Source organism: Brassica napus, chromosome A5, assembly GCF_020379485.1.
Source record: "Brassica napus cultivar Da-Ae chromosome A5, Da-Ae, whole genome shotgun sequence".
NCBI classification, from domain to species: Eukaryota; Viridiplantae; Streptophyta; class Magnoliopsida; order Brassicales; family Brassicaceae; genus Brassica; species Brassica napus.
Window position 1 is genome coordinate 28,302,948 of NC_063438.1, and position 12,070 is coordinate 28,315,017.

Consider the following 12,070-nt stretch of genomic DNA (forward strand, 5'->3'; position numbering starts at 1 on the left):
AAACATTACTTTCAGGACACATAATATAAAAACAAAATTTGGACCATAGTTTTCAAAACTGTTAGTAGCTTTGTAGGTCTAGTAAAAGAAATTTGACTTCCTTATAACATGTCTTAGGTAATTTTAGATAATAATACCACATTACATGGCCACATTTTTTTTATAGAGATTTGAAGTCACTTACAATTATGGGAGGACACTCGATGAGCCAGGAAAGATGATAGAGACTATTATTAAGAGTTCATCAATATATTGCAGAGCATAAGCAAGCAGAGGAAAAAAGAGAGTGTGAGTCTTAGTTAGGATTTTTTCTAAAAGAAAAATGTTATATTTTACAAAGAAAAATTTTCTAGGATATCTTTTAAAAAGTTTTTGTCACAAATATAGTCTTTATGGATCAAGTAGTAATTGACATGATTACATTGACGAATAAGTTATCATATTGACGAAGTTATTCAATATATTATCTATTATATATTTTATACAACAAAACTGACATAATTTTTGATAAAAAAAACTTATATATATAAGATTCTATGTGCTTTAGCTTTTATTCATTAACGCACACTCTAATTATGACATGTATACCAACTTCTTCATTTAATTTATTAAATCAAACTGTTATTATATTATTGTTTCTTTTCAAGCTTTCATTGACTATACATGACATAAGATATAAAAATTAACAATTCAAACGATATTATTTTTTCAAATAAACAAACCTAGTTTTCCTGTGTTGAGCTGAAGACCATTGAAGTAGATCATCTTGATCCTTGTTGGCTGATATTTGGAACTGAACAATATGTAGTACCTTCAAAGATTAGCCCAAACTGATTAATTTTTATTTTAGAATAGTGGATAAATGGGTTTCAGAATTAACTTTAATTTCTTTAAGGACTTATTTGAAAGGTTTGCAAAAATAGAGGGGTTTATTTGTTATTTTCCTCTGTTTTCAGACCGTGAGTTCGGTAATTAAACAAAAAAAAACAGAACAGAACTCGATCAACTTTTGAGATTTTGAGAGATAGAGATGGTGCTGAACAGTAGGTTGGTGGAGACAACAGTGAACATATCGACGGATCTATGGCAATACGTAGCTTGTAACCCGGAGAGACTCCCTCGCGCCACCGTCCTCCGTTTCATCTTCTGCATCCCTCTCCTCCAGCTCCGCCGCCTCGCTTCCTCTCTCGGCTCTTACCTCTGCTTCGATTCCGATCGCAGCAATACTCACTCCGATTAACTTTTACGGCGATGATCGTCAAATTTACTCCTTTTGATTTGATTATATATTACACGTCTCTTCGTTTGATTATTGTTTTTTTTTTCAGTTTGTGTAATTTGTTTGTTTGTAAACCGAAAGGAACATCATTAAAATTTGAATACCAGAACAAACCGGAAATTTAGAAATAGATTGAAACCAAACCGGACTGTAAGGGGTTGTGACTTCTTGTCTCATCGCACTGTAGAGAAGTGTAAACCAAAAAGAACGTTGTTTGTTTGTAAACCGAAAGGAACATTGATAAAAAAAAATTAATACCAAATTAAACCGGAAATTTGAAGATTGAAACCAAACCGGACTGTGAGGGGTTGTTGTTGTGTCTCATCGCACAGTAGAGAAGACGTGTAAACCAAACGAACCATCGAAGGTTTCGTGGGGGAGAAGAAGATGAAGTCGGTGGTTGCTCATTTCTCAACGCCTTTAATCACAGGAGCTAGATTCTTCTCTCCTACATGTCTTATCCATCCAAAATCGATCTCCACCGTTCGCCGTAGAAAGTTCTCCTCCTCTCTCACCGTGATGGCCTCAGCAGCTCAGTCTTCTTCCCAGGTTCATCTTTTCGTTATTAGAGACAGAAAATTTTGAATTTTTCTGCAAAAATAACATTTTTATGATTAGAGACAGAAAAGTTTGAATTTTTATGCAAAAATAACATTTTTATGATTGAGTAGATCGGGTGAATGATGATTTGTCTGATGATTTCATGTATTTGGGTAGCTTTTGAGCTCAATATTCGGAAAAAGTTGTAAACTTTGTATCATATATCAATCAGGCTGTATCACCGGGGAGTGTGAGCGGTGAGACAGATGTTTTCAAATTGATTCAAGCTCATGAGGTAACACAGTAATGCACATATTTTAGTATCAAGGCGTGGATGTGAATGTGTTGTTAAAACAAGTTGATAAGCGGTTTTGTCTCGTTTCCTTTCCAGGCTAAGGCTGCTCGTCTTTCTCCTGTTGAGGAAATACGAACAGTGCTTAACGGTAGTGTTTGTGGTATGCTTTCCACTTTCTCTCAGGTGAGCAATTAGTTTCTATTCTTATATGAACATTGGTTTATCAGATTTGAGGTTCTAGGATTCTAATTACTGATGCAGAATAATATAGTTAATGTGTAATCCTCCTATGGTGCAGAAGTATGAGGGTTATCCTTCAGGATCAATGGTTGATTTTGCATGTGATGCTGATGGTTCTCCGATTCTAGCAGTTAGTAGCTTGGCTGTCCATACAAAGGTTTTGTTGCTTATTTTAACCATGTATCAGATCATTCATTTCTGTTTTGCTGCATTTTGGAGCTGTAGTTTACAAACTTACAATGTGTGGATTAGTGACTCAGCTTCTCTGATTGCAGGATCTGATAGCTAATCCAAAATGCTCACTACTGGTTGCTAGAGACCCAGAGGATAGGACCGGTTTGAGGATCACCCTACACGGTGATGCAGTGTTGGTATGTGTTTCTGCCTTGTTGCTTTATAAGTTTATACACATCTAAATTTAAGCTTCAATGGTTGTTGTGTGCATTATGTAGGTTTCTGACAAAGACCAAGCGGCTGTTCGATCTGCCTATTTAGCCAAGCATCCCAATGCTTTCTGGGTAAACATCCTATCTTGCAATGTCTAGAAAGTGACAATGTAATATAACATCTCTCAATAAGTGAACGGAACTTTTTCTTGTGAAGGTTGATTTTGGAGACTTCAGCTTTATGCGAATTGAACCAAAAGTTGTCAGATTTGTCTCAGGGGTTGCAACTGCTTTTCTAGGATCTGGAGGTTGCTTCATCCTCTTAATATATACTGTCTTATGCAAATCCAGTTTATATGATTTTGCTTTCTCTCTGAAATCTCCTTTTTTTTTAGAATTCAACAAAGAGGAGTACCAAGCAGCCAAAGTAGATCCTATAGCTCAGTTTGCAAAGCCTGTAACGGTATATCTCAATCACATTATCTCATCAACATATAGCAGTGGATGCATACTAACAACTCATTTTTCATTTCGGTAGTCACACATGAACAAGGACCATGAAGAGGATACCATAGCCATTGTACACCATACGACATCCATACCTGTAAGTAATTCTCAGTATCTTAACCTTAGTCATGCATAACCATATGAAAATGCCTTTTAATTCTATGTGATCTAGTTGAGCCTAGTGCTGTTTGTCTTAGACGCCACCATCTTTACCAGATTGATATGTTCATATACATACACAATAAAACCTTCTTAAATATCAGGTGGAGAGCGCCTTGATGCTTGATTTGGACAGCCTTGGTTTCAATGTTAAGGTGTGTTTTCTAAACACCAAAACCCTTTTTTCATCCTTTAGTTCATAAACATATGTTCTCTTCTCCGTGACAGGCTACTCTTCAAGGGAACACCTTCAAGCTCCGAGTTCCGTTCCCAAGACGCGCACAAGACAGAAAGTAAGACTGCCATGTGTTACATTTTTGTTAAAACTACTGATACTGTTTTACTATCATAGCGATCCAAAACTCATGGAGTAACTCTTTGATGTTTACAGGGATGTGAAGACACTGATAGTGGAAATGCTTCAAGCTGCCAAGTCTGTTTCCAATTAGTTTTTGCTGAAACAAAGAAGTATAAGCTTTCTGCAGCTACTACTAGTACAAAGAAGGCTTTCTTTCTTCTTTACACACTCTTTCATCTTGTTATGAACAACTCTTCAGTCTTGTAAATATCTTAAGAAGACTAGAACAAAACTTGATACATGAAAAAGGTTTATAATTGTAGATTTGTGAAGTTTGTATTAGATGGAACTCATGTATGATTTTCAATTCAGCATATGCTTATGGTACCAGTAGAAGACAAGGAAAAGCCATTTTTATAAGCTTCTTTAATCCTTTTCCGGTCAAAGCTTAGATTGATTCTTAGAATACAGCACAAACAACCGCATACTTGTCAATGTTCCACGTAAAATAAAAGAACATTATGTCAAAAGATGGGACCAAAAATACATTATTTGAAACAGTAGTAAGTTACAATAAGATTGTGTGCAAGTTACAACAACAACAAGCGCATACATACATTGCCCACAAAGAAATAATGCTTCCTTGTAGTTCAAAATGATCAAACTGAGAGAAACTACTTTTATAAGAGATTGCTTTAAGTGAACACCACAAAGCAAAAGTTAATCTAAAGTCAATACGCAAAAGATATCTATTAGCTAAAATAATCTTCAAGCTCCTCCTCAATCTGAATCGCTATCAATATTATTCCCCATTGCTTTTAATCCTCTTGCTCTCCTCTGCAACACAAACACACATAACATCATTTCTTAAGCTATTATAATATTAAATTATAGAGGATTGTCTGTAAAATGCTGAAATAAAAACGTTTTATGATGTTAATACCTTCTTAGAGCTCTTCTTGACCCTAACATCGTATCTATCTGGACACATATCAGCCAACCATGTTCCAGGACTCACCAACTGTAAACACAAAACGATAAGAAACTCTTTTTTTGAAAGGACAAAATTGAACTTCGAAAAAACTTACAAGTAAGCTTTTTTGGATGAGTTTGGCTCTCTTCTTAGGCCTATGCGAAGGTTTGCAGCCTTTCATAGCCATGAAGTCTTCTTCCTTCTCTTTGCTCGACAGCGTCACAAACAGCTTCGGCCACATGCTCTCCTCTCCCTTGCCGTTGCTGTCTTCTCCGTTGGTATCAACAACGCCTCTCGTAGTGTAATACCTCTCCTCTTTCTCTTTCTCTGGTAGTGATCCTCCGGATCTGAGTATTGCCCCTTCTGATCCTCTAACAAAGAAAGAAACCCAATTAAAAAAAATTGAGTCTTGGCTTCGATTAAGGGAAAAAGATGAAACCTTTGTGTACCTGGAGAATCTTGAGGAGTGGAAGAGGAAGGTCTCGTGAGATGATGAGTTAGATTGGCGTTGCGAGATGTGTTTGTTGTCCTTGTTGGCGGAGGCTCTTAGACGTCTCATTCTCTTCTTGTTTCCCCACTGTAAGAACATTTCTTGTTCTAACGACGACATTTTTGGAGCTTCTTGTCCGATTTGTCTCAGCTGAAGAATTTGTCTGAAACGAAACAGAGTTTATTAGTGTAATAAAGAGAGGATTTTTAAAACTTATTCAAGAACTGGAAATTCAAAAGAGAAATTAATTTAGACTGAGAAGATGCAATTTACTCACAGAGATCAATGATTTTTCCGGCGAAGAAGGGACTGGAGATTCTGACCACCGTAGTCGCTAATTTCTCCGGCGAGTCTGGCGAAACCTTTGTGTGTGTCTCTCTCTCTCTGTGACTTCACGGCTTAGGGCATCTCTGTCTTATATTTCATCTCTATGGCAGTCAATGGAGCGGTCTTTGTGAACCGTTCGATTATAAAAATCGACGGTACGATTTTTAGACCAGTTAAAATTTTACTTTTCTGTCCTTTTTCCCGACCAGTGGGCAAATGGTAATGAATTTTTTTCACTGCTCACTATTTTTCTTTTTTAAGTTATTGTGCTGTTGTAAGGATTGGTAATGGACCTAACAAGGGGGTGTGGTTGGGCCTCCTTGAGAACGACCCTCCAATTTTTCGGAATTTTCTAAACACAAAGTTTTAACTTTTAACCCGTCTGGCACACCATATGGCTAGGCCTGCGGCGTTAGGTAAATTCGGTTCGGATAATTTAGTTTTTGATAAGTTCAATTCAATATAAATCTTAACTAACCCAAAATAAAATTTGGTTCGATTCGCTATTATTCAGTTAGTTCGGTTTTATTTTAAATTCGACCAAATTTTTTGATTTCAGTTATATTTTGGTTTAATTTTGTTGAAATTCGGTTTAAAATTTGGTTAATTTGGTAACCGAACTCCGAATTTAAAAAAAAAACTACCAAATCAAACTGAACTAACCGGAAATTTTGGTTATGTTAAGTTCAAACTCACAGCCCTACTATGGCATATAGAATAGCAAACTTTCTCATCTAGTCATGAAATGCTTTCGTTTGGAGAGAACAAAAAAAAAACTACGTGAATCGAAATACTAAATCAAACAAATCACAAAAGATATTTAAATTATTTCACAACGATTAAAATATTACATGAAATTTTACAATGATCTATCAACAGATTGGATTTTAACAAAATTTACAAAATGTATTGACAATGACCATGCATGCACGTTGAACTTATGAAGCTGGTAGATGAGGGTAGACTCGATCTCATCCCTTGATTCGAAAGAGAATTATGAACGGTTGGGATTCAAAGTCCATAGTAACCTCCAAAAGATATTTGAGCTCTTACGACAGGAACACCTTTCATTGCAAAGATTGCTTCATTAACCTTTGTTGCTTGATTCACAGCTTCATTCATCCTCTACAACCACCATTAAATAAGTAACACATTTTTAATCAAAAAGTTTGATACGTGTTATAGGTATTTGGGTCTGTTGTTAGCATTTAATAAACGAAGAAATTTTCTTCTTAAAAGTAAACTTTGACGTTTGGCACAAGCTATAAAGTTAGAAACAATCGGATTACGAAACGTATAAAGCTACAAAGAAGAATCTGTCTTTTTCAACTACAGATAATTGTTCACTTAAACACGTAAGCTTCACCTTATCAATATTCATTTACTTGGATTTAAAATATCCAAAACCTATTTCTATAGTTTAATCAAAAAGTTAACAATCATCTAATCTAATCAAAGTTTCTAGAACAACAATTACCCAATTATAACCAGCAGACAATTACCAACTATAATCCTCATATATCACTAACATCACAAAAATAATTATAGGTTTTTATCCAAATCTACCACTCCCTTAGCTTTCACATCTCTAATAATTAATCAAGATGCATCATATCTGGAACCTAAGCTTGTGGAGTTACCTTATTAATATACAAAACTCCATTTAATTAATTAATTAATATAATTTTCATAAAATGTTCAAGTTACCTTGTGATCATCGGAGTAAATCTGGAACCTAAGCTTATGGTTCTTGTTCTTACAAACTTTGATGTTGTTGTGTCCGAGGAACAAGACACATACTGTAGCAGCAGCTGCTGCAACGCCAAAAGAGCAAACAGCTCCGATCCCATTAAGACCAATCTTCCATAAGTTCAGTTTCTCACCACCATGTTCACTCGTCACATCATCATTTTCTTTCTTAACTCGCAAGTCATCGCTTCCTTCGCAATCAGAGGGCTTCGCAGCATCTATCAAAGGCACAGGACTCATGATCCTCGCTGGTGGGTCAATTTTCATGTCGGCAAATTCAGTTTCCTTCGTTTTCTTGAAGGATACTCTTGGTGACGGGACAGACTCCATCAAAGGGTCTGTGTTGGATCCGGGTCAAGACCGGGCATCTTCTTATTCTCGTGATCCAACACGGGTTCCCAAGCTATGGGGACTTGGAGGAGCTTTGTGGGGACAACTCTGGATATTGGAGGAGACTCTATCTTATGGAGAGGATCTTGAGTAGATGGGGAGAGGAAGCAATCCAGTATCATGGCTTCTTGATGATCCTCATCATGATCAAGATCCTTTAAATAGCTTTTTGGGAGTAACTCCCACTCCTCAAGATCCATGTCTCCTTGAGATGATGTCATTGGAGCTTTGATCAGGGTTTCCAGGAGTTCTAGAGAGAAAGAGAAGATTTTATTTGTTTGACATTAATGTGAGAAAATGAGATCTTTTGAATTATTGGAGCCAAGTGGGCTTAGGTATTTTCTCCCTTGTGGAAGTGGTTTCAAGATCCTTTAATAGATTTGAGAATTTTGGATGCATAATTAAAAATATTAATTATTGAGAAATATGTTCACTAGAAAATGAATCAAGATTTGAGACTCTTCTTTAATTTTTTTCTTCCAAGTTACACGTATATAGGATGTTTTATAAATACACACAAAATGCTTTGAAAAAGCTTCTTGAAAACGCGTATGATAGTATTATCAGTAACCTCTTAATTATGGGACAAAAATATCATGTATATAGACATGGGTTGATATTAGTTGAAGTTGACATACATATATTATACAAGAGATGTAAATGGATTTATTTTTGAATGCATTATTTTGGAGATGTGGGTGACGAAAGTGAATTGGAACTTATCTAACGCAATGAAGTGATGACAAAGCAACAAGTGGTCCACTTGGGACCTGTTTCAAGAGCTATTGATTTGCCTTCTTTGACAAGCTCCTTTAATCCTTCCTCCATGATCAAGTCTTCTCCACTATTTTAATGTTTTGATAAACTCAAAACTATCCTTCGGATCACTGGATTTTCAGTTAGTGCATCATATTATTATTACTAGTCAATCAATCAAATAGTTTTTATCCTAGATTTTCCTGTTAATAACAGTAAAACATATCTTTTCCCTTTCTTACTTCTCCAACTGATTTTGATAACCATTTGTTACTTTCTTAATAATAGTTTGTTAAATCAGTATGTTTTCAAATCTTAGCTAGAAAGTTAATTAGTTTTGGATAAGGTTTAAGTTTTGCTGATGATATCATGTTTGTAATAAGGCTATAAGGGGATTACTAAGAATCTTGTGTGCTTAATGCCACTAGTAATAAAAGAATGGATGAATTACATAGTTTGATGTGAACACACTACCCATAGATCAAACTATATTATTTTTGAGTTCTATAGTTTTGGGAATAACTCGTCTTTGACGTGTTTCATCTCATCCTACTGTTGATAATATTGCACCTTTGTATAGTAATGTTCCATTGCACATGATCATGGCTTACCATACCATGTGTCTATTGAGAAGCCAACCGAACTCTGACAAACATTACAAAAGAAAGTTGCCCTGAAGATTCAGATAAACTTTAGCTGACTCAACAAAAATTATTCAGTAAAAGAAATGAGGCCAAAACATACATCTCAGATTCATAAACAAAACAAAAAAAGAGAGAAAGAAAGATATTCACAGGCAGAAGCAAAGCTGTTCCTGGATTTACATGCTTTTGATGCAGACAAATTAACTCAGAAAGTCAATATAACATTCCACGTAAAGGGAAACTCTCAGGTTTCAAGAACACGCTTAAATACTAGAAGGATCTCTTCAAGGGATCAGGATTGGTCTGATGAAGTTTGGCCAAGAGACACAGATGCAAGCGATGACGCCCAGGCTTGAGCGTTCATTGCTCTTTCATGAAAGTTCCTTGTTTTGACGAGTCTAAGTTTCAACCATAGCCTCCTCACATCGACCATGTGGAGAGCACGGCTGAACAGTTGACTAATCTCTCCAAACCTTTCCAGGTTTAGATTGGAAACGTAAGAAGCCCACAACGCTTTCATTCGTGATTCTGCTATGGGGAAGACGAGGATTGCCATTTGTAAACAGATAAACAGCAGAGATAGAACCAAGAACGGATCTTGTCTGAATATTTCACTGATCGATGTCCCTTTGCGTAACCATGTGATCAGGTTACCATCGGTGGAGTCTAAGCTGGTTGTTGGTTCAGCTTCTGCCACGTACTGGACAGGCTTGAGACCTGGCAAAACCGAAAGAGCCATTCAGTTATTATTGACTGAGATAAAAAATAGCACAAGCAAAGACTTGGTGTGGTGAATCTCACCTGTAGATTCCTCATAAAACTCAATGAGGGATGTAAGATCCTTTTGACCATGGTAACGTGCCTTTGAAGTTCGATTAACAATCAGGATTGAAGGTAAGCTGTGGATACCATACCTTGAAAACACACTGCAACAAAATTAATTAGTGAAATCAGTTAGCAAGACAAACGAAAACACCAAACACATGATGAAACCTATAAAAAACCACTAATGAGAAAATTAAACAAGGCAGAGAGGGTAATGATGAATTAGCTAACCTAGATTTGTAATCAACAGATATAAATCAAATGCAATGAAAATGTAAGATAAAGTAACAGGAAACACATATAACATTCATTTAACATAATAATCTTGTGAACATACTGATCCTATATGCTGCAAAAATTATGAATAATCTGAGAAGCAATAATAATATATAAGATTAAATAACCATTTTCTCAATGTGAGTCACTTAATCAACTTCCTTATCTATACTAAGTAGTATGGAGGAGAGTATGTAGTGTGGTTTCAAGAAAGAGAAGGGTGGCTTACGATGGGAGTGCTTGAGAATGCTCGACAGCTAAGTGCTGTATTTGAGGGAACATGGAACTCAACATATCAAACTTAGGACGCACAACACGTGAGAAAGGGCACCAGGAAGCATAAAAGAGAACAGACATATAACCATTCCCATCATAGTTCAAACCCATTAACCTGTCAAGTGTCTCTCCATCTACCTGGCAATTGAGACACAGCTATTAGTTACAAACAAAGCTTCAAATCCAATTTTTACCCACTTGGGAGAGCCAAAGACACCTACTTTGATTATGCTATCATCATAATTTGCTTACTACAACACATAAACATTTTGTCTCAAAGCAAAGCCTCAATCTTTTTTAATCGTAGTAGTACCTGGATAGGAGGAGCTGGATGGAGAGAAGAAGGACATTTGGAGTCTAAATCGAAGCGGAAGAGCTCGAATTCGTGATTGCAGACGGAAAAGTCCACAGGGGAAGATGAAGCCAAGACAGAAGGAAAGCATATTGTACTCAAGAAGAAGAAGAGAATCGGAACCCGCAAATCCATAGGAAACTTCAAGGTTGGAATATTTTGTCGCAAAATTCTAACCGAATGATTATTATTACAAGCAAAAACGGCGAAGAACAGAACCTAATTTAATGTCTGAAGAAGAAGAATCAGAAACATCAAATTGGGTGGGGGGGGGGGGGGGGGGGGGCGAATCCCAGATCCGAGAAACCCACAAACTTGCTACCTTTTGGACAGGAAAACAAGAGATCGCAAAAATGTCCGAACTCTGTTGTTTTTTTATTACAAATGCCTATTCGTCTCCTCCGATGTGTTTGTTTGTCTTTTTTTTTTTTTTTTTGTTCTTCTGATGTTGGGATTTAAAGAGTTATTTTCATACAAACCGATCTTAAATTTTTTTCATTTAATTCTCTGCATTGCGCAAAGGAAAGTTTGTATTTTATTTTATTTTTTTATCCAAATATTTTTACTTGTTTAACATTATCTTTTACTGCAAGTGGATGAGATTGAAATTTAATATAATTATTAGTATTTCAATCTATCGAATTTAGTAAGTAGATTTTTTTTTTTTTGAAATCAAGAAGTCAACAGATGATCACGGTGGTTCTTTGTAAAGAAAAAAAAGGCCTTTGCGTATTAATCAAGGGGGTTCCGTAACTAGTTGAAGGGTTTAAGAAACATACGGGCCTATGAGAGTACCAAAGGCCCTTTATCAGCCCAAAACCGGTCCATCGTTATGCTCAGGGAACTGAAGTGGAAGAATTATGGAAGCTACAGATAGGAGGAACAGAGATGAGATCAGTCACCTCAAAACAAGACATAGCAAAAAGATATTCCGGAATTAGTTTCAGGGGGTTTGAACCCGACGTGAATCGAACACGCAACCTTCTGATCTGGAGTCAGACGCGCTACCATTGCGCCACGGATCCGGATGTAAATTTACCCATACGCATGCTCATAGACCTTACTTGAATCTACATTTGGGAATTGGAATGTTACCAATCAATCCTTTTTTTTGGTCATCTGATAGATTAATTTGAAAGCTTGAAACATAAAGGAAGAGTGACATAAACAAAATATATCCAGATTAAGATGCTCAAAACAGCCAAGCATACTAAAACTTCCACTAAAAAATAAAGCCATATCCAAGATCAATCACAAACTACCATTGATGCATCCCAAAAAAATCTTGACAGCCATCCACTCAAAGTT

At 36.2% G+C, this 12,070-nt stretch overlaps 3 protein-coding genes, 1 non-coding gene and 1 pseudogene across 5 annotated transcripts; 1 reads left to right on the plus strand and 4 right to left on the minus strand.

Moving 5' to 3' along the window:
• Positions 1 to 1,571: 1,571 nt before the first annotated feature.
• LOC106418607 lies at positions 1,572 to 4,128 on the plus strand. The gene is made up of 12 exons (XM_048780231.1): positions 1,572 to 1,828; positions 2,052 to 2,114; positions 2,211 to 2,297; positions 2,413 to 2,511; positions 2,630 to 2,725; positions 2,807 to 2,872; positions 2,958 to 3,048; positions 3,136 to 3,203; positions 3,279 to 3,344; positions 3,511 to 3,561; positions 3,635 to 3,699; positions 3,798 to 4,128. The coding sequence occupies exons 1-12, from the start codon at positions 1,667 to 1,669 to the stop codon at positions 3,853 to 3,855; spliced, it is 972 nt and encodes a 323-aa protein (XP_048636188.1). The 5' UTR covers positions 1,572 to 1,666; the 3' UTR covers positions 3,856 to 4,128.
• Positions 4,129 to 4,234: 106 nt separating this feature from the next.
• On the minus strand, positions 4,235 to 5,703 carry LOC106435457. Of its 2 annotated transcripts, none has more exons than XM_013876350.3 (5): positions 5,445 to 5,703; positions 5,127 to 5,330; positions 4,793 to 5,048; positions 4,648 to 4,725; positions 4,235 to 4,541 (listed from the first exon to the last, which is right to left on the minus strand). In XM_013876350.3, the coding sequence occupies exons 2-5, from the start codon at positions 5,285 to 5,287 to the stop codon at positions 4,485 to 4,487; spliced, it is 552 nt and encodes a 183-aa protein (XP_013731804.1). In that variant the 5' UTR covers positions 5,288 to 5,330; positions 5,445 to 5,703; the 3' UTR covers positions 4,235 to 4,484. The 2 variants fall into 2 exon arrangements, with proteins under 2 accessions (XP_013731804.1, XP_048636190.1); XM_048780233.1 differs by having other exon boundaries at positions 5,127 to 5,331; positions 5,480 to 5,567.
• Positions 5,704 to 6,299: 596 nt separating this feature from the next.
• Positions 6,300 to 8,068, minus strand: LOC106435462 (annotated as a pseudogene).
• Positions 8,069 to 9,069: 1,001 nt separating this feature from the next.
• LOC106435471 (5'-adenylylsulfate reductase-like 5) lies at positions 9,070 to 11,232 on the minus strand. Its single transcript, XM_013876371.3, has 4 exons — positions 10,724 to 11,232; positions 10,364 to 10,548; positions 9,835 to 9,959; positions 9,070 to 9,750 (listed from the first exon to the last, which is right to left on the minus strand). Exons 1-4 carry the CDS (start codon positions 10,895 to 10,897, stop codon positions 9,326 to 9,328), a joined length of 909 nt encoding a protein of 302 aa, XP_013731825.2. The 5' UTR covers positions 10,898 to 11,232; the 3' UTR covers positions 9,070 to 9,325.
• A 483-nt stretch (positions 11,233 to 11,715) lies between these two features.
• On the minus strand, positions 11,716 to 11,787 carry TRNAW-CCA. Its single transcript has one exon. It is a non-coding gene; the product is annotated as a tRNA-Trp (tRNA).
• Positions 11,788 to 12,070: the final 283 nt, after the last annotated feature.